At 46.5% G+C, this 23,686-nt stretch overlaps 2 protein-coding genes across 2 annotated transcripts in view; both read right to left on the bottom strand.

The window, feature by feature from the left end:
• Positions 1-23,686, bottom strand: part of LOC140380800 (V-type proton ATPase subunit d 1) — a 371,409-nt gene that overhangs the window by 44,198 nt on the left and 303,525 nt on the right. The gene's annotated exons all lie outside the window — the stretch shown is intronic.
• vps33b (VPS33B late endosome and lysosome associated) overlaps positions 1-23,686 on the bottom strand; it is a 31,734-nt gene that overhangs the window by 516 nt on the left and 7,532 nt on the right. Inside the window, exons 8-22 of the mRNA XM_072464704.1 lie at positions 18,321-18,425; positions 18,032-18,125; positions 17,852-17,929; positions 17,663-17,736; positions 17,517-17,603; positions 17,368-17,458; positions 15,219-15,293; positions 14,360-14,424; positions 11,835-11,889; positions 4,730-4,776; positions 3,356-3,488; positions 2,788-2,861; positions 2,133-2,231; positions 1,896-1,971; positions 178-342 (exon numbers count right to left, since the gene is read on the bottom strand). Of these exons, the coding sequence (XP_072320805.1) occupies positions 178-342; positions 1,896-1,971; positions 2,133-2,231; positions 2,788-2,861; positions 3,356-3,488; positions 4,730-4,776; positions 11,835-11,889; positions 14,360-14,424; positions 15,219-15,293; positions 17,368-17,458; positions 17,517-17,603; positions 17,663-17,736; positions 17,852-17,929; positions 18,032-18,125; positions 18,321-18,425 (1,318 nt within the window). The remainder of the gene's footprint in view (positions 1-177; positions 343-1,895; positions 1,972-2,132; positions 2,232-2,787; positions 2,862-3,355; positions 3,489-4,729; positions 4,777-11,834; positions 11,890-14,359; positions 14,425-15,218; positions 15,294-17,367; positions 17,459-17,516; positions 17,604-17,662; positions 17,737-17,851; positions 17,930-18,031; positions 18,126-18,320; positions 18,426-23,686) is intronic.

The following is a 23,686-nucleotide window of genomic DNA, read 5'->3' as shown; positions in this document are numbered from 1 at the left end:
AAGACTTTACTTTTATAAGAGCAGTGCAGTAATGTAAGACTTTACTTTTATAAGAGCAGTGCAGTAATGTAACGCGTTGGTTTTCCAGTTAAAGTGACAGGTTTTAAAAGTAACGCTGCCCAACACCGTCATCTTCACAGGACACACACATCAAACATCACATTCACACGACTTTACCTTTCTCTCGGGCGAGGAAACGCAGAGCTGCGATCTCAGAGAAAGTACATCCTCCTAAAAACAGGACCAGGACTCGTCTCTGAGAGTCAGGACCAGGACCAGGACCAGGACCAGGACCAGGACCAGGGTTCAGGCCTGAGTTTCCCTCAGGCCCAGAAGTGTTTCCTGAAACAAGAGTCATGTTTGCATTTGACTTCTCTGCAACCCTGAACTCACCTGTGACCCTGAACTCACCTGTGACCCTGAACTCACCTGTGACGCTGAGCTCACCTGTGACCCTGAACTCACCTGATGCTGAACTCACCTGTGACCCTGAACTCACCTGATGCTGAACTCACCTGATGCTGAACTCACCTGTGACCCTGAACTCACCTGATGCTGAACTCACCTGTGACCCTGAACTCACCTGTGACCCTGAACTCACCTGTGACCCTGAACTCACCTGTGACCCTGAACTCACCTGATGCTGAACTCACCTGTGATGCTGAACTCACCTGTGACCCTGAACTCACCTGTGACCCTGAACTCACCTGTGACCCTGAACTCACCTGATGCTGAACTCACCTGTGACCCTGAACTCACCTGATGCTGAACTCACCTGATGCTGAACTCACCTGTGACCCTGAACTCACCTGTGACGCTGAACTCACCTGTGACCCTGAACTCACCTGTGACGCTGAACTCACCTGTGACCCTGAACTCACCTGATGCTGAACTCACCTGTGACCCTGAACTCACCTGTGACGCTGAACTCACCTGTGACCCTGAACTCACCTGTGACCCTGAACTCACCTGTGACCCTGAACTCACCTGTGACCCTGAACTCACCTGTGATGCTGAACTCACCTGTGACCCTGAACTCACCTGTGACCCTGAACTCACCTGTGACGCTGAACTCACCTGTGACCCTGAACTCACCTGTGACCCTGAACTCACCTGTGACCCTGAACTCACCTGTGACCCTGAACTCACCTGATGCTGAACTCACCTGTGACCCTGAACTCACCTGTGACCCTGAACTCACCTGTGACCCTGAACTCACCTGTGACCCTGAACTCACCTGATGCTGAACTCACCTGGGACCCTGAACTCACCTGTGACCCTGAACTCACCTGTGACCCTGAACTCACCTGTGACGCTGAGCTCACCTGTGACCCTGAACTCACCTGTGACGCTGAGCTCACCTGTGACCCTGAACTCACCTGTGACCCTGAACTCACCTGTGACCCTGAACTCACCTGATGCTGAACTCACCTGTGACCCTGAACTCACCTGTGACCCTGAACTCACCTGTGACCCTGAACTCACCTGTGACCCTGAACTCACCTGATGCTGAACTCACCTGTGACCCTGAACTCACCTGTGACCCTGAACTCACCTGTGACCCTGAACTCACCTGTGACCCTGAACTCACCTGATGCTGAACTCACCTGTGATGCTGAACTCACCTGTGACGCTGAACTCACCTGTGACCCTGAACTCACCTGTGACCCTGAACTCACCTGTGACGCTGAACTCACCTGTGACGCTGAACTCACCTGTGACCCTGAACTCACCTGTGACCCTGAACTCACCTGTGACCCTGAACTCACCTGTGACGCTGAACTCACCTGTGACGCTGAGCTCACCTGTGACCCTGAACTCACCTGTGACGCTGAACTCACCTGTGACCCTGAACTCACCTGTGACCCTGAACTCACCTGTGACCCTGAACTCACCTGTGACGCTGAACTCATGACCGTTTAAAAGTCGAGTCACTTCTTCCAAACCAGACCAGCCTTCTCTGTCCAGGACCTGAAACAGACCAGACTTAACCAGGACTGAACCAGGACTGAAGCCAGGGTTAGGGGTTAGGGGTTAGGGGTTAGGGGTTAGGGGTTAGGGGTTAGGAGTTAGGGGTTAGGAGTTAGGGGTTAGGAGTTAGGGGTTAGGGGTTAGTCCTCTTTAGGTCTCACCTGCTCGATGAGTCTGCAGCTCAGTGGGACGTAGGCTCCACTGAACACGTAGGACATGTCTTTGGGGACTCGGAGGTCATATTCCTCAGACTTTGGGACCTGAACAGAAGCGAGTGAGGTTAGGGTGAGTTAGGACCACACGAGTGAGGTTAGGGTGAGTTAGGACCACACGAGTGAGGTTAGGGTGAGTTAGGACCACACGAGTGAGGTTAGGGTGAGTTAGGACCACACGAGTGAGGTTAGGGTGAGTTAGGACCACACGAGTGAGGTTAGGGTGAGTTAGGACCACACGAGTGAGGTTAGGGTGAGTTAGGACCACACGAGTGAGGTTAGGGTGAGTTAGGACCACACGAGTGAGGTTAGGGTGAGTTAGGACCACACGAGTGAGGTTAGGGTGAGTTAGGACCACACGAGTGAGGTTAGGGTGAGTTAGGACCACACGAGTGAGGTTAGGGTGAGTTAGGACCACACAAATGGACTGAGGGTTAACCTGACCTAAGCTAACTCTGGATTCTCTCAAATGGACAGCCTGAGGCTAATGATGTCTAAGAGCGACACAAGCCAGTAAAAATCAGAGGGAAATCAGGCTAAATGTGTGTATCCTCATTCTCTCAACATGAACACTTCCTCTGGTCTCCTGCAGGAGGCGCCGTACCAGGTTGAGTTTGCGGCTCAGAGCTCTGAAGTTACTCTTTTTGGACAAAGACGAGAAAGCTTCAGTGAGTCGGCCTGAAAAAACAAACAATTGGATTTAACTTTTAGAAACAAAGGTCAGAAACACAGGTGGATTCAGTCACACACACACGGTCCAGTCCCGGTCCAGTCCCGGTCCAGTCCCGGTCCAGTCCCGGTCCCAGTGCAGTCCAGTCCCGGTCCAGTCCCGGTCCAGTCCCAGTCCAGTCCCAGTCCCGGTCCAGTCCCGGTCCAGTCCCGGTCCAGTCCCGGTCCCAGTGCAGTCCAGTCCCGGTCCAGTCACGGTCCAGTCCCGGTCCAGTCCCAGTCCAGTCCCGGTCCAGTCCCGGTCCAGTCCCGGTCCCAGTGCAGTCCAGTCCCGGTCCAGTCACGGTCCAGTCCCGGTCCAGTCCCAGTCCAGTCCCGGTCCAGTCCCAGTCCAGTCCCGGTCCAGTCCCGGTCCAGTCCCAGTCCCGGTTCAGTCCCAGTCCCGGTACAGTCCCGGTCCAGTCCCGGTCCAGTCCAGGTCCAGTCCAGTCCCGGTCCATTACCTGCAGTTCTGTCGTTGACCAGTCGTCCCACTCGAGTCTCCACAACGCTCATAGTCTCGGCCGTTTGCTGCTCCTGAACCAAACCCAACAACTTCAGAGACGAAAAGGTCAGGAGGTGCTCGAACCCGTAACTCTGTGGAGAGAGGGAGACTGAACCTGTGACTGTGTGGTGAGAGGGAGACTGAACCCGTGACTGTGTGGTGAGAGGGAGACTGAACCCGTGACTGTGTGGTGAGAGGGAGACTGAACCCGTGACTGTGTGGTGAGAGGGAGACTGAACCCGTGACTGTGTGGTGAGAGGGAGACTGAACCTGTGACTGTGTGGTGAGAGGGAGACTGAACCTGTGACTGTGTGGTGAGAGGGAGACTGAACCCGTGACTGTGTGGTGAGAGGGAGACTGAACCCGTGACTGTGTGGTGAGAGGGAGACTGAACCCGTGACTGTGTGGTGAGAGGGAGACTGAACCCGTGACTGTGTGGTGAGAGGGAGACTGAACCCGTGACTGTGTGGTGAGAGGGAGACTGAACCTGTGACTGTGTGGTGAGAGGGAGACTGAACCCGTGACTGTGTGGTGAGAGGGAGACTGAACCCGTGACTGTGTGGTGAGAGGGAGACTGAACCTGTGACTGTGTGGTGAGAGGGAGACTGAACCCGTGACTGTGTGGTGAGAGGGAGACTGAACCCGTGACTGTGTGGTGAGAGGGAGACTGAACCCGTGACTGTGTGGTGAGAGGGAGACTGAACCCGTGACTGTGTGGTGAGAGGGAGACTGAACCCGTGACTGTGTGGTGAGAGGGAGACTGAACCCGTGACTGTGTGGTGAGAGGGAGACTGAACCCGTGACTGTGTGGTGAGAGGGAGACTGAACCTGTGACTGTGTGGTGAGAGGGAGACTGAACCTGTGACTGTGTGGTGAGAGGGAGACTGAACCCGTGACTGTGTGGTGAGAGGGAGACTGAACCTGTGACTGTGTGGTGAGAGGGAGACTGAACCCGTGACTGTGTGGTGAGAGGGAGACTGAACCTGTGACTGTGTGGTGAGAGGGAGACTGAACCTGTGACTGTGTGGTGAGAGGGAGACTGAACCCGTGACTGTGTGGTGAGAGGGAGACTGAACCTGTGACTGTGTGGTGAGAGGGAGACTGAACCCGTGACTGTGTGGTGAGAGGGAGACTGAACCTGTGACTGTGTGGTGAGAGGGAGACTGAACCCGTGACTGTGTGGTGAGAGGGAGACTGAACCTGTGACTGTGTGGTGAGAGGGAGACTGAACCTGTGACTGTGTGGTGAGAGGGAGACTGAACCCGTGACTGTGTGGTGAGAGGGAGACTGAACCTGTGACTGTGTGGTGAGAGGGAGACTGAAGGAGTCTCACCTGCAGATACTGAGTCTTGAGCGAGCGCAGATCTTTTGGCAGAAGTCCTGAAACAAAACACAAAGTTTTAGTTTTTACAGTGTAAGGCAGTGTTTTTTCATGTTCCGTAGTGTTTTTACAGTCGTGTTTTTACAGTCGTGTTTTTACAGTCGTGTTCTGTAGTGTTTTTCCAGTCGTGTTCTGTCGTGTTCTGTAGTGTTTTTACAGTCGTGTTCAGTAGTGTTTTTACAGTCGTGTTCAGTAGTGTTTTTACAGTCGTGTTTTTACAGTCGTGTTTTTACAGTCGTGTTTTTACAGTCGTGTTCTGTGGTGTTTTTACAGTCGTGTTCTCGTGTTCTGTAGTGTTTTTACAGTCGTGTTCTGTAGTGTTTTTACAGTCGTGTTCTGTGGTGTTTTTACAGTCGTGTTTTTACAGTCGTGTTTTTACAGTCGTGTTTTTACAGTCGTGTTCTCGTGTTCTGTAGTGTTTTTACAGTTGTGTTTTTACAGTCGTGTTCTGTAGTGTTTTTAAAGTCGTGTTTTTACAGTGGTGTTTTTACAGTCGTGTTCTGTAGTGTTTTTACAGTCGTGTTCTCGTGTTCTGTAGTGTTTTTACAGTTGTGTTTTTACAGTCGTGTTCTGTAGTGTTTTTAAAGTCGTGTTTTTACAGTGGTGTTTTTACAGTCGTGTTCTGTAGTGTTTTTACAGTCGTGTTCTCGTGTTCTGTAGTGTTTTTACAGTCGTGTTCTGTAGTGTTTTTACAGTCGTGTTCTCGTGTTCTGTAGTGTTTTTACAGTCGTGTTCTGTGGTGTTTTTACAGTCGTGTTTTTAGAGTCGTGTTTTTACAGTCGTGTTTTTACAGTCGTGTTCTGTAGTGTTTTTACAGTCGTGTTCTCGTGTTCTGTAGTGTTTTTACAGTTGTGTTTTTACAGTCGTGTTCTGTAGTGTTTTTAAAGTCGTGTTTTTACAGTGGTGTTTTTACAGTCGTGTTCTGTAGTGTTTTTACAGTCGTGTTCTCGTGTTCTGTAGTGTTTTTACAGTCGTGTTCTGTAGTGTTTTTACAGTCGTGTTCTCGTGTTCTGTAGTGTTTTTACAGTTGTGTTTTTACAGTCGTGTTTTTACAGTCGTGTTTTTACAGTCGTGTTTTTACAGTTGTGTTTTTACAGTCGTGTTCTGTAGTGTTTTTACAGTCGTGTTCTGTTGTGTTCTGTAGTGTTTTTACAGTCGTGTTCAGTAGTGTTTTTACAGTCGTGTTTTTACAGTCGTGTTTTTACAGTCGTGTTTTTACAGTTGTGTTTTTACAGTCGTGTTCTGTAGTGTTCTGTAGTGTTTTTACAGTCGTGTTTTTACAGTCGTGTTCTGTGGTGTTTTTACAGTCGTGTTTTTACAGTCGTGTTCTGTGGTGTTTTTACAGTCGTGTTCTGTAGTGTTTTTACAGTCGTGTTCTCGTGTTCTGTAGTGTTTTTACAGTCGTGTTTTTACAGTCGTGTTCTGTAGTGTTTTTACAGTCGTGTTCTGTAGTGTTTTTACAGTCGTGTTCTGTAGTGTTCTTACCGTCGTGTTCTGTCGTGTTCTGTAGTGTTTTTACAGTCGTGTTCTCGTGTTCTGTAGTGTTTTTACAGTCGTGTTCTGTAGTGTTTTTACAGTCGTGTTTTTAGTCGTGTTCTGTAGTGTTCTTACCGTCGTGTTCTGTCGTGTTCTGTAGTGTTTTTACAGTCGTGTTCTCGTGTTCTGTAGTGTTTTTACAGTCGTGTTCTGTAGTGTTTTTACAGTTGTGTTTTTAAAGTCGTGTTCTGTAGTGTTTTTACAGTCGTGTTTTTACAGTTGTGTTTTTACAGTTGTGTTTTTACAGTTGTGTTTTTACAGTTGTGTTTTTACAGTCGTGTTCTGTAGTGTTTTTACAGTCGTGTTCTGTAGTGTTTTTACAGTCGTGTTCTGTTGTGTTCTGTAGTGTTTTTACAGTCGTGTTCAGTAGTGTTTTTACAGTCGTGCTTTTACAGTCGTGTTTTTACAGTCGTGTTCTGTGGTGTTTTTACAGTCGTGTTTTTACAGTCGTGTTTTTACAGTCGTGTTCTGTGGTGTTTTTACAGTCGTGTTCTGTAGTGTTTTTACAGTCGTGTTCTGTAGTGTTTTTACAGTCGTGTTCTGTAGTGTTTTTACAGTCGTGTTCTCGTGTTCTGTAGTGTTTTTACAGTCGTGTTTTTACAGTCGTGTTCTGTAGTGTTTTTACAGTCGTGTTCTGTAGTGTTTTTACAGTCGTGTTCTCGTGTTCTGTAGTGTTTTTACAGTCGTGTTTTTACAGTCGTGTTCTGTAGTGTTTTTACAGTCGTGTTTTTAGTCGTGTTCTGTGGTGTTTTTATAGTCGTGTTCTGTAGTGTTTTTACCGTCGTGTTCTGTCGTGTTCTGTAGTGTTTTTACAGTCGTGTTCTCGTGTTCTGTAGTGTTTTTACAGTCGTGTTCTGTAGTGTTTTTACAGTCGTGTTCTCGTGTTCTGTAGTGTTTTTACAGTTGTGTTTTTACAGTCGTGTTCTGTAGTGTTTTTACAGTTGTGTTTTTACAGTTGTGTTTTAACAGTCGTGTTCTGTAGTGTTTTTACAGTCGTGTTCTGTAGTGTTTTTACAGTCGTGTTCTGTTGTGTTCTGTAGTGTTTTTACAGTCGTGTTCAGTAGTGTTTTTACAGTCGTGTTTTTACAGTCATGTTTTTACAGTCGTGTTTTTACAGTCGTGTTCTGTGGTGTTTTTACAGTCGTGTTTTTACAGTCGTGTTTTTACAGTCGTGTTCTGTGGTGTTTTTACAGTCGTGTTCTGTAGTGTTTTTACAGTCGTGTTCTGTAGTGTTTTTACAGTCGTGTTCTGTAGTGTTTTTACAGTCGTGTTCTCGTGTTCTGTAGTGTTTTTACAGTCGTGTTTTTACAGTCGTGTTCTGTAGTGTTTTTACAGTCGTGTTCTCGTGTTCTGTAGTGTTTTTACAGTCGTGTTTTTACAGTCGTGTTCTGTAGTGTTTTTACAGTCGTGTTTTTAGTCGTGTTCTGTGGTGTTTTTATAGTCGTGTTCTGTAGTGTTCTTACCGTCGTGTTCTGTCGTGTTCTGTAGTGTTTTTACAGTCGTGTTCTCGTGTTCTGTAGTGTTTTTACAGTCGTGTTCTGTAGTGTTTTTACAGTCGTGTTTTTAGTCGTGTTCTGTGGTGTTTTTATAGTCGTGTTCTGTAGTGTTCTTACCGTCGTGTTCTGTCGTGTTCTGTAGTGTTTTTACAGTCGTGTTCTCGTGTTCTGTAGTGTTTTTACAGTCGTGTTCTGTAGTGTTTTTACAGTCGTGTTCTCGTGTTCTGTAGTGTTTTTACAGTCGTGTTCTCGTGTTCTGTAGTGTTTTTACAGTTTTGTTTTTACAGTCGTGTTCTGTAGTGTTTTTACAGTCGTGTTTTTACAGTCGTGTTTTTACAGTTGTGTTTTTACAGTCGTGTTCTGTAGTGTTTTTACAGTCGTGTTCTGTAGTGTTTTTACAGTCGTGTTCTGTAGTGTTTTTACAGTCGTGTTCTGTGGTGTTTTTATAGTCGTGTTCTGTAGTGTTCTTACCGTCGTGTTCTGTCGTGTTCTGTAGTGTTTTTACAGTCGTGTTCTGTAGTGTTTTGACAGTCGTGTTCTGTCGTGTTTTTACAGTCGTGTTTTTACAGTCGTGTTTTTACAGTCGTGTTCTGTAGTGTTTTTACAGTCGTGTTCTCGTGTTCTGTAGTGTTTTTACAGTCGTGTTCTGTAGTGTTTTTACAGTCGTGTTCTCGTGTTCTGTAGTGTTTTTACAGTCGTGTCTTTACAGTCGTGTTCTGTAGTGTTTTTGGAGTAGTGTTCTGTAGTGTTTTTACAGTCGTGTTTTTACAGTCGTGTTCTGTAGTGTTTTTACAGTCGTGTTCTGTAGTGTTTTTACAGTCGTGTTCTGTGGTGTTTTTACAGTCGTGTTCTGTAGTGTTTTTACAGTCGTGTTCTGTCGTGTTCTGTAGTGTTTTTACAGTCGTGTTCTGTAGTGTTTTTACAGTCGTGTTTTTATTCGTGTTCTGTGGTGTTTTTACAGTCGTGTTCTGTCGTTTTTTTACAGTCGTGTTCTGTCGTGTTTTTACAGTCGTGTTCTGTAGTTTTTTTACAGTCGTGTTTTTACAGTCGTGTTCTGTCGTGTTTTAACAGTCGTGTTCTGTTGTGTTTTAACAGTCGTGTTCTGTCGTGTTTTTACAGTCGTGTTCTGTAGTGTTTTTAAAGTCGTGTTCTGTAATGTTTTTACAGTCGTGTTCTGTTGTGTTTTTAGTCGTGTTTTTACAGTCGTGTTCTGTAATGTTTTTACAGTCGTGTTCTGTAGTGTTTTTACCGTCGTGTTCTGTCGTGTTATTACAGTCGTGTTTTTACAGTCGTGTTTTTACAGTCGTGTTCTGTAGTGTTTTTACCGTCGTTTTCTGTCGTGTTATTACAGTCGTGTTCTGTTGTGTTTTTACAGTCGTGTGTTTTTACAGTCGTGTTCTGTAGTGTTTTTACAGTCGTGTTTTTATTCGTGTTCTGTGGTGTTTTTACAGTCGTGTTCTGTAGTGTTTTTACCGTCGTGTTCTGTCGTGTTTTTACAGTCGTGTTCTGTCGTTTTTTTACAGTTGTGTTCTGTGGTGTTTTTACAGTCGTGTTTTTACAGTCGTGTTTTTACAGTCGTGTTTTTACAGTCGTGTTCTGTAGTGTTTTTACCGTCGTTTTCTGTCGTGTTATTACAGTCGTGTTCTGTTGTGTTTTTACAGTCGTGTGTTTTTACAGTCGTGTTCTGTAGTGTTTTTACAGTCGTGTTTTTATTCGTGTTCTGTGGTGTTTTTACAGTCGTGTTCTGTAGTGTTTTTACCGTCGTGTTCTGTCGTGTTTTTACAGTCGTGTTCTGTCGTTTTTTTACAGTCGTGTTCTGTTGTGTTTTTACAGTCGTGTTCTGTAGTGTTTTTACTGTCGTGTTCTGTCGTGTTTTTACAGTCGTGTTCTGTCGTGTTTTAACAGTCGTGTTCTGTTGTGTTTTAACAGTCGTGTTCTGTTGTGTTTTTACAGTCGTGTTCTGTCGTGTTTTTACAGTCGTGTTCTGTAGTGTTTTTAGTCGTGTTTTTACAGTCGTGTTCTGTAATGTTTTTACAGTCGTGTTCTGTAGTGTTTTACAGTCGTGTTCTGTAGTGTTTTTAGTCGTGTTCTGTCGTGTTTTTACAGTCGTGTTTTTACAGTCGTGTTTTTACAGTCGTGTTTTTACAGTCGTGTTCTGTGGTGTTTTTACAGTCGTGTTCTGTGGTGTTTTTACAGTCGTGTTCTGTAGTGTTTTTACAGTCGTGTTCTGTCGTGTTCTGTAGTGTTTTTACAGTCGTGTTCTGTAGTGTTTTTACAGTCGTGTGTTTTTACAGTCGTGTTCTGTAGTGTTTTTACAGTCGTGTTTTTATTCGTGTTCTGTGGTGTTTTTACAGTCGTGTTCTGTAGTGTTTTTACCGTCGTGTTCTGTCGTGTTATTACAGTCGTGTTCTGTAGTGTTTTTACAGTCGTGTGTTTTTACAGTCGTGTTCTGTAGTGTTTTTACAGTCGTGTTTTTATTCGTGTTCTGTGGTGTTTTTACAGTCGTGTTCTGTAGTGTTTTTACCGTCGTGTTCTGTCGTTTTTTTACAGTCGTGTTCTGTCGTGTTTTTACAGTCGTGTTCTGTAGTTTTTTTACAGTCGTGTTTTTACTGTCGTGTTCTGTCGTGTTTTTACAGTCGTGTTCTGTAGTGTTTTTACAGTCGTGTTCTGTAGTGTTTTTAGTCGTGTTCTGTCGTGTTTTTACAGTCGTGTTTTTACAGTCGTGTTTTTACAGTCGTGTTTTTACAGTCGTGTTCTGTGGTGTTTTTACAGTCGTGTTCTGTGGTGTTTTTACAGTCGTGTTCTGTAGTGTTTTTACAGTCGTGTTCTGTCGTGTTCTGTAGTGTTTTTACAGTCGTGTTCTGTAGTGTTTTTACAGTCGTGTGTTTTTACAGTCGTGTTCTGTAGTGTTTTTACAGTCGTGTTTTTATTCGTGTTCTGTGGTGTTTTTACAGTCGTGTTCTGTAGTGTTTTTACCGTCGTGTTCTGTCGTGTTATTACAGTCGTGTTCTGTAGTGTTTTTACAGTCGTGTGTTTTTACAGTCGTGTTCTGTAGTGTTTTTACAGTCGTGTTTTTATTCGTGTTCTGTGGTGTTTTTACAGTCGTGTTCTGTAGTTTTTTTACAGTCGTGTTTTTACTGTCGTGTTCTGTCGTGTTTTTACAGTCGTGTTCTGTCGTGTTTTAACAGTCGTGTTCTGTTGTGTTTTAACAGCCGTGTTCTGTTGTGTTTTTACAGTCGTGTTCTGTCGTGTTTTTACAGTCGTGTTCTGTAGTGTTTTTAAAGTCGTGTTCTGTAATGTTTTTACAGTCGTGTTCTGTTGTGTTTTTAGTCGTGTTTTTACAGTCGTGTTCTGTAATGTTTTTACAGTCGTGTTCTGTAGTGTTTTTACCGTCGTGTTCTGTCGTGTTATTACAGTCGTGTTTTTACAGTCGTGTTTTTACAGTCGTGTTTTTACAGTCGTGTTCTGTGGTGTTTTTTCAGTCGTGTTCTGTGGTGTTTTTACAGTCGTGTTCTGTAGTGTTTTTACAGTCGTGTTCTGTAGTGTTTTTAGTCGTGTTCTGTCGTGTTTTTACAGTCGTGTTTTTACAGTCGTGTTTTTACAGTCGTGTTTTTACAGTCGTGTTCTGTGGTGTTTTTTCAGTCGTGTTCTGTTGTGTTTTTACAGCCGTTTTCTGTAACGTTTTTACAGTCGTGTTCTTTTGTGTTTTTCGTCGTGTTTTTACAGTCGTGTTCTGTAATGTTTTTACAGTCGTGTTCTGTAGTGTTTTTACAGCCGTGTTCTGTAGTGTTTTTACAGTCGTGTTCTGTAGTGTTTTTACAGTCGTGTTCTGTGGTGTTTTTACAGTCGTGTTCTGTAGTGTTTTTACAGTCGTGTTCTGTAGTGTTTTTACAGTCGTGTTCTGTCGTGTTTTTACAGTCGTGTTCTGTCGTGTTTTTACAGTCGTGTTCTGTCGTGTTTTTACAGTCGTGTTCTGTCGTGTTCCGTAGTGTTTTTACAGTCGTGTTTTTAGTCATGTTCTTTACCGTTCTCAGTCAGCGACAGCAGACACAGCAGACGCAGAGACTCCAACATCGACACCTGAAACACAGTTATTCATCAATGTGTTTGATGAAGAGTCAATATGACACATGACACACACGTGTCTGTGGATGAAGAGTCAATATGACACATGACACACACATGTCTGTGGATGAAGAGTCAATATGACACATGACACACACGTGTCTGTGGATGAAGGGTCAATATGACACATGACACACACGTGTCTGTGGATGAAGAGTCAATATGACACATGACACACACATGTCTGTGGATGAAGAGTCAATATGACACATGACACACACGTGTCTGTGGATGAAGGGTCAATATGACACATGACACACACGTGTCTGTGGATGAAGAGTCAATATGACACATGACACACACATGTCTGTGGATGAAGAGTCAATATGACACATGACACACACATGTCTGTGGATGAAGAGTCAATATGACACATGACACACACGTGTCTGTGGATGAAGGGTCAATATGACACATGACACACACGTGTCTGTGGATGAAGAGTCAATATGACACATGACACACACATGTCTGTGGATGAAGAGTCAATATGACACATGACACACACGTGTCTGTGGATGAAGAGTCAATATGACACATGACACACACGTGTCTGTGGATGAAGAGTCAATATGACACATGACACACACATGTCTGTGGATGAAGAGTCAATATGACACATGACACACACATGTCTGTGGATGAAGAGTCAATATGACACATGACACACACGTGTCTGTGGATGAAGGGTCAATATGACACATGACACACACGTGTCTGTGGATGAAGGGTCAATATGACACATGACACACACACGTGTCTGTGGATGAAGAGTCAATATGACACATGACACACACGTGTCTGTGGATGAAGGGTCAATATGACACATGACACACACATGTCTGTGGATGAAGGGTCAATATGACACATGACACACACGTGTCTGTGGATGAAGAGTCAATATGACACATGACACACACATGTCTGTGGATGAAGAGTCAATATGACACATGACACACACGTGTCTGTGGATGAAGAGTCAATATGACACATGACACACACGTGTCTGTGGATGAAGAGTCAATATGACACATGACACACACGTGTCTGTGGATGAAGAGTCAATATGACACATGACACACACATGTCTGTGGATGAAGAGTCAATATGACACATGACACACACGTGTCTGTGGATGAAGAGTCAATATGACACATGACACACACGTGTCTGGATGAAGAGTCAATATGACACATGACACACACATGTCTGTGGATGAAGAGTCAATATGACACATGACACACACGTGTCTGTGGATGAAGGGTCAATATGACACATGACACACACGTGTCTGTGGATGAAGAGTCAATATGACACATGACACACACGTGTCTGTGGATGAAGAGTCAATATGACACATGACACACACATGTCTGTGGATGAAGAGTCAATATGACACATGACACACACGTGTCTGGATGAAGAGTCAATATGACACATGACACACACATGTCTGTGGATGAAGGGTCAATATGACACATGACACACACGTGTCTGGATGAAGAGTCAATATGACACATGACACACACATGTCTGTGGATGAAGGGTCAATATGACACATGACACACACGTGTCTGTGGATGAAGAGTCAATATGACACATGACACACACATGTCTGTGGATGAAGGGTCAATATGACACATGACACACACGTGTCTGTGGATGAAGAGTCAATATGACACATGACACACGTGTCTGTGGATGAAGGGTCAATATGACACATGACACACACGTGTCTGTGGATGAAGAGTCAATATGACACATGACACACACGTGTCTGTGGATGAAGAGTCAATATGACACATGACACACACATGTCTGTGGATGAAGAGTCAATATGACACATGACACACACGTGTCTGTGGATGAAGAGTCAATATGACACATGACACACACATGTCTGTGGATGAAGAGTCAATATGACACATGACACACACGTGTCTGTGGATGAAGAGTCAATATGACACATGACACACACATGTCTGTGGATGAAGAGTCAATATGACACATGACACACACGTGTCTGTGGATGAAGAGTCAATATGACACATGACACACACGTGTCTGTGGATGAAGGGTCAATATGACACATGACACACACATGTCTGTGGATGAAGAGTCAATATGACACATGACACACACGTGTCTGTGGATGAAGAGTCAATATGACACATGACACACACATGTCTGTGGATGAAGAGTCAATATGACACATGACACACACGTGTCTGTGGATGAAGAGTCAATATGACACATGACACACACATGTCTGTGGATGAAGAGTCAATATGACACATGACACACACATGTCTGTGGATGAAGAGTCAATATGACACATGACACACACGTGTCTGTGGATGAAGAGTCAATATGACACATGACACACACGTGTCTGTGGATGAAGTAGTGCGAGATAGAATCAGACCTGTCTGTTGATGTGTTCCTCGATGAAGGAGACACACTCTCGGATCTCGAAGCCCTCGAGAAGAGCTGAAACAGTCAAAGAAAAAATTATTCTGATTCTGATATGAAAAGAAACTTGTTGGAGATGTATGTATATATATTATGTGTATAACATATAGATGTCTCACAGATGTATGTATATATATTATGTGTGTATAACATATAGATGTCTCACAGATGTATATATATATATTATGTGTGTATAACATAGATGTCTCACAGATGTATGTATTCATATTATGTGTATAACATATAGATGTCTCACAGATGTATGTATATATATTATGTGTATAACATATAGATGTCTCACAGATGTATGTATATATATTGTGTGTATAACATATAGATGTCTCACAGATGTATATATATATATATATTATGTGTGTATAACATATAGATGTCTCACAGATGTATGTATTCATATTATGTGTATAACATATAGATGTCTCACAGATGTATATATATTATGTGTATAACATATAGATGTCTCACAGATGTATATATATATATATATATTATGTGTGTATAACATATAGATGTCTCACAGATGTATGTATTCATATTATGTGTATAACATATAGATGTCTCACAGATGTATGTATATATATTATGTGTATAACATATAGATGTCTCACAGATGTATGTATATATATTATGTGTGTATAACATATAGATGTCTCACAGATGTATGTATTCATATTATGTGTATAACATATAGATGTCTCACAGATGTATGTATATATATATTATGTGTATAACATATAGATATCTCACAGATGTATGTATATATATTATGTGTGTATAACATATAGATGTCTCACAGTGCTCTGTGCGCAGCAGCTCCTGGAAGTCCTGTTTAGTTTTCCTCTTCATCATGGCCTCGCTGGCTCCGATGTCTGGCACAAACACAAACATGTTAGCTTCAGTTAGCCTCAGTTAGTTCCATGCGTTCAGGGCTAGCATTAGCTTGTACACAGGCTCAGGAGGTGGTGTTCCTGCTTCAGTTAATACCACATATTAGCACTAGCATTAGCATTAGCTCGTATGCATGCTCAGGAGGCGGTGTTCCTGCTTCAGTTCCTCCCACACATTGGCACTAGCATTAGAACTAGCATTAGCTCGTACGCAGGCTCAGGAGGCGGTGTTCCCGTTTCAGTTCCTCCCACACATTAGCACTAGCACTAGCATTAGCATTAGCTCGTACGCAGGCTCAGGAGGCGGTGTTCCTGCTTCAGGTCCTCCCACACATTAGCACTAGCATTAGCATTAGAATTAGCTCGTACGCAGGCTCAGGAGGCGGTGTTCCTGCTTCAGTTCCTCCCACACATTAGCACTAGAATTAGCTCGTACGCAGGCTCAGGAGGCGGTGTTCCTGCTTCAGGTCCTCCCACACATTAGCACTAGCATTAGCATTAGAATTAGCTCGTATGCAGGCTCAGGAGGCGGTGTTCCTGCTTCAGTTCCTCCCACACATTAGCACTAGAATTAGCTCGTACGCAGGCTCAGGAGGCGGTGTTCCTGCTTCAGGTCCTCCCACACATTAGCACTAGCATTAGCATTAGCTCGTATGCAGGCTCAGGAGGCGGGGTTCCTGCTTCAGTTCCTCCCACACATTAGCACTAGCATTAGCTCGTACGCAGGCTCAGGAGGCGGTGTTCCTGCTTCAGTTCCTCCCACACATGAGCACTAGCATTAGCATTAGCTCGTACACAGGCTCAGGAGGCGGTGTTCCTGCTTCAGTTCCTCCCACACATTAGCACTAGCATTAGCTCGTACGCAGGCTCAGGAGGCAGTGTTCCTACTTCAGTTCCTCCCACACATTAGCACTAGCATTAGCACTAGCATTAGCACTAGCATTAGCACTAGCATTAGCACTAGCATTAGCACTAGCATTAGCTCGTACGCAGGCTCAGGAGGCGGTGTTCCTGCTTCAGTTCCTCCCAAACATTAGCACTAGCATTAGCACTAGCATTAGCTCGTACGCAGGCTCAGGAGGCAGTGTTCCTACTTCAGTTCCTCCCACACATTAGCACTAGCATTAGCACTAGCATTAGCACTAGCATTAGCACTAGCATTAGCACTAGCATTAGCACTAGCATTAGCTCGTATGCAGGCTCAGGAGGCGGTGTTCCTGCTTCAGTTCCTCCCACACATTAGCACTAGAATTAGCTCGTACGCAGGCTCAGGAGGCGGTGTTCCTGCTTCAGGTCCTCCCACACATTAGCACTAGCATTAGCTCGTATGCAGGCTCAGGAGGCGGGGTTCCTGCTTCAGTTCCTCCCACACATTAGCACTAGCATTAGCTCGTACGCAGGCTCAGGAGGCGGTGTTCCTGCTTCAGTTCCTCCCACACATGAGCACTAGCATTAGCATTAGCTCGTACACAGGCTCAGGAGGCGGTGTTCCTGCTTCAGTTCCTCCCACACATTAGCACTAGCATTAGCTCGTACGCAGGCTCAGGAGGCAGTGTTCCTACTTCAGTTCCACCCACACATTAGCACTAGCATTAGCACTAGCATTAGCATTAGCATTAGCACTAGCATTAGCACTAGCATTAGCACTAGCATTAGCTCGTACGCAGGCTCAGGAGGCGGTGTTCCTGCTTCAGTTCCTCCCAAACATTAGCACTAGCATTAGCACTAGCATTAGCTCGTACGCAGGCTCAGGAGGCAGTGTTCCTACTTCAGTTCCTCCCACACATTAGCACTAGCATTAGCACTAGCATTAGCACTAGCATTAGCACTAGCATTAGCACTAGCGTTAGCATTAGCACTAGCATTAGCACTAGCATTAGCTCGTACGCAGGCTCAGGAGGCAGTGTTCCTACTTCAGTTCCTCCCACACATTAGCACTAGCATTAGCACTAGCATTAGCACTAGCATTAGTACTAGCACTAGCATTAGCACTAGCTTTAGCACTAGCACTAGCATTAGCACTAGCATTAGCACTAGCATTAGCATTAGCTCGTACGCAGGCTCAGGAGGCGGTGTTCCTGCTTCAGTCCCTTCAGTTCCTCCGACACAAACGTCTTCATCTGTTTGATGTCCATCCCACGTCGTTTCTGAAACAGCAAAGACGTTTCAGGCATGTGAAATATAATAACACTAATAATGACTCACATCGTAGGCCGTCTGGAGAGTTCGAGCTTTCTGAGACAAGAATCCAAAGACATTTGAGAAATGCTCGTTTCGGATCTCGTTAAAAACCTGAAACAGACAAAAGCAAGAATAAAATGATGAAACTTGTCTCTTGGTCGTCTCTTTACCTTGTCCTGAGAGTTGAGCATGACTTTGATGCTCTTTTCAGATGAAGTGACATCAGGGCTGAACTCCACACACCCTGAAACACAACGCCCAATCAGAGACGTCATACTCAAACCCCGCCTCCTCCACACACAGACTGACCATTGGTTTATGTGAAACAGTCTGGGCCAATGAGCACGCAGAGGACGTACCACATTTGATCCTGAAGACGTCGTCCACGAGTCCTTCATAAACCACCTGAGAACAGAGCGGAGTCACCATGTCCACGTCTGAGAACGAGAAGATGACACCAGTCAGCCTGTCTGCACCTGTCACTGCTCCTGTCCACAGCCACGCCCCATTCACCCACAGCCACGCCCCTTCAGTCTCACCACGGTCGATGATAAACACATTTCCAATCTGAGCGTCCCCTCTCGTCCTCGTCTCCTCCTCCTGAAGCTGCGAGCGGAACGACTCGTACACCATCTGCACAGAAGTGTGTCAGGGGCCCTTCAGAGTGTGTCAGAGGCCCTTCCAGACTGTCAGGGGGCCTTCAGAGTGTGTCAGGGGCCCTTCAGAGTGTGTCAGAGGCCCTTCCAGACTGTCAGGGGGCCTTCAGAGTGTGTCAGAGGCCCTTCCGAGTGTGTCAGAGACCCTCCCAGACGAGCCCTCTCTAGTTACCTTAGCGATGCGTCCGATCCCGTAGACTTTAGAAAAAGGTCCAAACAGAGAGTGAAGCAGGTGAACAGCACCACCTACAGTCCTCACCCAGCGTTGGTCCCCGGCCTGCAGGGGTCAGAGGTCAGAGGTCAGTTACACAAGGGGTTTCCTTCTCCCATTTGAGTCATTTGCAGACTTTGCGTCAGTCATTCTATTCATTTTTGTTAGCTTGAAACAGTTAATATGCCGAAGACTTCCAGGATGATGGCTGCATGTTTCGTACAGGTGTTCACCTGCGGTTCCTGTACAGGTCTTATACTGAGAGTCATGTGGTGCCGGGGGTTCCTGTACAGGTATTATACTGAGAGTCATGTGGTGCCGGGGGTTCCTGTACAGGTCTTATACTGAGAGTCATGTGGTGCCGGGGGTTCCTGTACAGGTCTTATACTGAGAGTCATGTGGTGCCGGGGGTTCCTGTACAGGTCTTGTACTGAGAGTAATGTGGTGCCGGGGGTTCCTGTACAGGTCTTATACTGAGAGTCATGTGGTGCCGGGGGTTCCTGTACAGGTCTTATACTGAGAGTCATGTGGTGCCGGGGGTTCCTGTACAGGTCTTATACTGAGAGTCATGTGGTGCCGGGGGTTCCTGTACAGGTCTTATACTAAAAGTCATGTGGTGCCGGGGGTTCCTGTACAGGTCTTATACTGAGAGTCATGTGGTGCCTGAGGTTCCTGTACAGGTCTTATACTAAAAGTCATGTGGTGCCGGGGGTTCCTGTACAGGTCTTATACTAAAAGTAATGTGGTGCCGGGGGTTCCTGTACAGGTCTTATACTGAGAGTCATGTGGTGCCTGAGGTTCCTGTACAGGTCTTATACTAAAAGTCATGTGGTGCCGGGGGTTCCTGTACAGGTCTTATACTAAGAGTCATGTGGTGCCGGGGGTTCCTGTACAGGTCTTATACTGAGAGTCATGTGGTGCCGGGGGTTCCTGTACAGTTCTTATACTGAGAGTCATGTGGTGCCGGGGGTTCCTGTACAGGTCTTATACTGAGAATCATGTGGTGCAGGAGGTTCCTGTACAGGTCTTATACTGAGAGTCATGTGGTGCCGGGGGTTCCTGTACAGGTCTTATACTGAGAGTCATGTGGTGCCGGGGGTTCCTGTACAGGTCTTGTACTGAGAGTCATGTGGTGCCGGGGGTTCCTGTACAGGTCTTATACTGAGAGTCATGTGGTGCCGGGGGTTCCTGTACAGGTCTTATACTGAGAGTCATGTGGTGCCGGGGGTTCCTGTACAGGTCTTGTACTGAGAGTCATGTGGTGCCTGAGGTTCCTGTACAGGTCTTATACTGAGAGTCATGTGGTGCCTGAGGTTCCTGTACAGGTCTTATACTGAGAGTCATGTGGTGCCGGGGGTTCCTGTACAGGTCCTATACTGAGATTCATGTGGTGCCGGGGGTTCCTGTACAGGTCTTATACTGAGAGTCATGTGGTGCCTGAGGTTCCTGTACAGGTCTTATACTGAGAGCCATGTGGTGCCGGGGGTTCCTGTACAGGTCTTATACTGAGGGTAATGTGGTGCCGGGGGTTCCAGTAGAGGTCTTGTACTGAGAGTCATGTGGTGCCGGGGGTTCCTGTACAGGTCTTATACTGAGAGTCATGTGGTGCCTGAGGTTCCTGTACAGGTCTTATACTGAGAGTCATGTGGTGCCGGGGGTTCCAGTACAGGTCTTATACTGAGAGTCAGGTGGTGCCGGGGGTTCCTGTACAGGTCTTATACTGAGAGTCATGTGGTGCCGGGGGTTCCTGTACAGGTCTTATACTGAGAGTCATGTGGTGCCGGGGGTTCCTGTACAGGTCTTATACTGAGAGTCATGTGGTGCCGGGGGTTCCAGTACAGGTCTTATACTGAGAGTCATGTGGTGCCGGGGGTTCCTGTACAGGTCTTATACTGAGAGTCATGTGGTGCCGGGGGTTCCAGTACAGGTCTTATACTGAGAGTCATGTGGTGCCGGGGGTTCCTGTACAGGTCTTATACTGAGAGTCATGTGGTGCCGGGGGTTCCAGTACAGGTCTTATACTGAGAGTCATGTGGTGCCGGGGGTTCCTGTACAGGTCTTATACTGAGAGTAATGTGGTGCCGGGGGTTCCTGTGCAGGTCTTATACTGAGAGTCATGTGGTGCCGGGGGTTCCTGTACAGGTCTTATACTGAGAGTCATGTGGTGCCGGGGGTTCCTGTAGAGGTCTTATACTGAGAGCCATGTGGTGCCGGGGGTTCCTGTACAGGTCTTATACTGAGGGTAATGTGGTGCCGGGGGTTCCAGTACAGGTCTTGTACTGAGAGTCATGTGGTGCCGGGGGTTCCTGTACAGGTCTTATACTGAGAGTCATGTGGTGCCTGAGGTTCCTGTACAGGTCTTATACTGAGAGTCATGTGGTGCCGGGGGTTCCAGTACAGGTCTTATACTGAGAGTCATGTGGTGCCGGGGGTTCCTGTACAGGTCTTATACTGAGAGTCATGTGGTGCCGGGGGTTCCTGTACAGGTCTTATACTGAGAGTCATGTGGTGCCGGGGGTTCCTGTACAGGTCTTATACTGAGAGTCATGTGGTGCCTGAGGTTCCTGTACAGGTCTTATACTGAGAGTCATGTGGTGCCTGAGGTTCCTGTACAGGTCTGATACTTAGAGTAATGTGGTGCCGGGGGTTCCTGTGCAGGTCTTATACTGAGAGTCATGTGGTGCCGGGGGTTCCTGTACAGGTCTTATACTGAGAGTAATGTGGTGCCAGGGGTTCCTGTACAGGTCTTATACTGAGAGTCATGTGGTGCCGGGGGTTCCTGTACAGGTCTTATACTGAGAGTCATGTGGTGCCGGGGGTTCCTGTACAGGTCTTATACTGAGAGTCATGTGGTGCCGGGGGATCCTGTACAGGTCTTATACTGAGAGTCAGGTGGTGCCGGGGGTTCCAGTACAGGTATTATACTGAGAGTCATGTGGTGCCGGGGGTTCCTGTACAGGTCTTATACTGAGAGTCATGTGGTGCCGGGGGTTCCTGTACAGGTCTTATACCGAGAGTCATGTGGTGCCGGGGGTTCCTGTAAAGGGCTTATACTGAGAGTCAGGTGGTGCCGGGGGTTCCTGTACAGGTCTTATACTGAGAGTCAGGTGGTGCCTGAGGTTCCTGTACAGGTCTTATACTGAGAGTCATGTGGTGCCGGGGGTTCCTGTACAGGTCTTATACTGAGAGTCATGTGGTGCCGGGGGTTCCAGTACAGGTCTTATACTGAGAGTCATGTGGTGCCGGGGGTTCCTGTACAGGTCTTATACTGAGAGTCATGTGGTGCCGGGGGTTCCTGTGCAGGTCTAATACTGAGAGTAATGTGGTGCCGGGGGTTCCTGTACAGGTCTTATACTGAGAGTAATGTGGTGCCGGGGGTTCCTGTAGAGGTCTTATACTGAGAGTCATGTGGTGCCGGGGGTTCCTGTACAGGTCTTATACTGAGAGTAATGTGGTGCCAGGGGTTCCTGTACAGGTCTTATACTGAGAGTCATGTGGTGCCGGGGGTTCCTGTACAGGTCTTATACTGAGAGTCATGTGGTGCCGGGGGTTCCTGTACAGGTCTTATACTGAGAGTCAGGTGGTGCCGGGGGTTCCTGTACAGGTCTTATACTGAGAGTCCTGTGGTGCCTGAGGTTCCTGTACAGTTCTTATACTGAGAGTCAGGTGGTGCCTGAGGTTCCTGTACAGGTCTTATACTGAGAGTCAGGTGGTGCCGGGGGTTCCTGTACAGGTCTTATACTGAGAGTCATGTGGTGCCTGAGGTTCCTGTACAGGTCTTATACTGAGAGTCATGTGGTGCCGGGGGTTCCTGTACAGGTCTTATACTGAGAGTAATGTGGTGCCGGGGGTTCTTGTACAGGTCTTATACTGAGAGTCATGTGGTGCCGGGGGTTCCTGTACAGGTCTTATACTGAGAGTCATGTGGTGCCGGGGGTTCCTGTACAGGTCTTATACTGAGAGTCATGTGGTGCCTGAGGTTCCTGTACAGGTCTTATACTGAGAGTATTGTGGTGCCGGGGGTTCCTGTGCAGGTCTTATACTGAGAGTCATGTGGTGCCTGAGGTTCCTGTACAGGTCTTATACTGAGAGTCATGTGGTGCCTGAGGTTCCTGTACAGGTCTTATACTGAGAGTCAGGTGGTGCCGGGGGTTCCTGTACAGGTCTTATACTGAGAGTCATGTGGTGCCGGGGGTTCCAGTACAGGTCTTATACTGAGAGGCATGTGGTGCCGGGGGTTCCTGTACAGGTCTTATACTGAGAGTCATGTGGTGCCGGGGGTTCCTGTACAGGTCTTATACTGAGAGTCATGTGGTGCCGGGGGTTCCTGTACAGGTCTTATACTGAGAGTAATGTGGTGCCGGGGGTTCCTGTACAGGTCTTATACTGAGAGTCATGTGGTGCCGGAGGTTCCTGTACAGTTCTTATACTGAGAGTCAGGTGGTGCCTGAGGTTCCTGTACAGGTCTCATACTGAGAGTAATGTGGTGCCGGGGGTTCCTGTACAGGTCTTATACTGAGAGTCAGGTGGTGCCGGGGGTTCCTGTACAGGTCTTATACTGAGAGTCATGTGGTGCCGGGGGTTCCTGTACAGGTCTTATACTGAGAGTCATGTGGTGCCGGGGGTTCCTGTACAGGTCTTATACTGAGAGTCATGTGGTGCCTGAGGTTCCTGTACAGGTCTTATACTGAGAGTCATGTGGTGCCTGAGGTTCCTGTACAGGTCTTATACTGAGAGTCATGTGGTGCCGGGGGTTCCTGTACAGGTCTTATACTGAGAGTCATGTGGTGCCGGGGGTTCCGGTACAGGTCTTATACTGAGAGTCATGTGGTGCCGGGGGTTCAGGTACAGGTCTTGTACTGAGAGTCATGTGGTGCCGGGGGTTCCTGTACAGGTCTTACAGTGAGAGTCATGTGGTGCCTGAGGTTCCTGTACAGGTCTTATACTGAGAGTCATGTGGTGCCGGGGGTTCCTGTACAGGTCTTATACTGAGAGTAATGTGGTGCCGGGGGTTCCTGTACAGGTCTTATACTGAGAGTCATGTGGTGCCGGGGGTTCCTGTACAGGTCTTATACTGAGAGTCATGTGGTGCCGGGGGTTCCTGTACAGGTCTTATACTGAGAGTCATGTGGTGCCGGGGGTTCCTGTACAGGTCTTATACTGAGAGTCATGTGGTGCCTGAGGTTCCTGTACAGGTCTTATACTGAGAGTCATGTGGTGCCGGGGGTTCCTGTGCAGGTCTTATACTGAGAGTCATGTGGTGCCGGGGGTTCTTCCTTTATAACCTCTGACTGAGATGTTTATCAAGGTCATGACCTTTATAACCT

Source organism: Eucyclogobius newberryi, unplaced genomic scaffold, assembly GCF_026437365.1.
Source record: "Eucyclogobius newberryi isolate DKJ021-1_F unplaced genomic scaffold, fEucNew1.0.hap1 SCAF_5, whole genome shotgun sequence".
Classification (NCBI taxonomy): Eukaryota; Metazoa; Chordata; class Actinopteri; order Gobiiformes; family Gobiidae; genus Eucyclogobius; species Eucyclogobius newberryi.
This window is presented reverse-complemented; position numbering and strand designations above follow the sequence as displayed.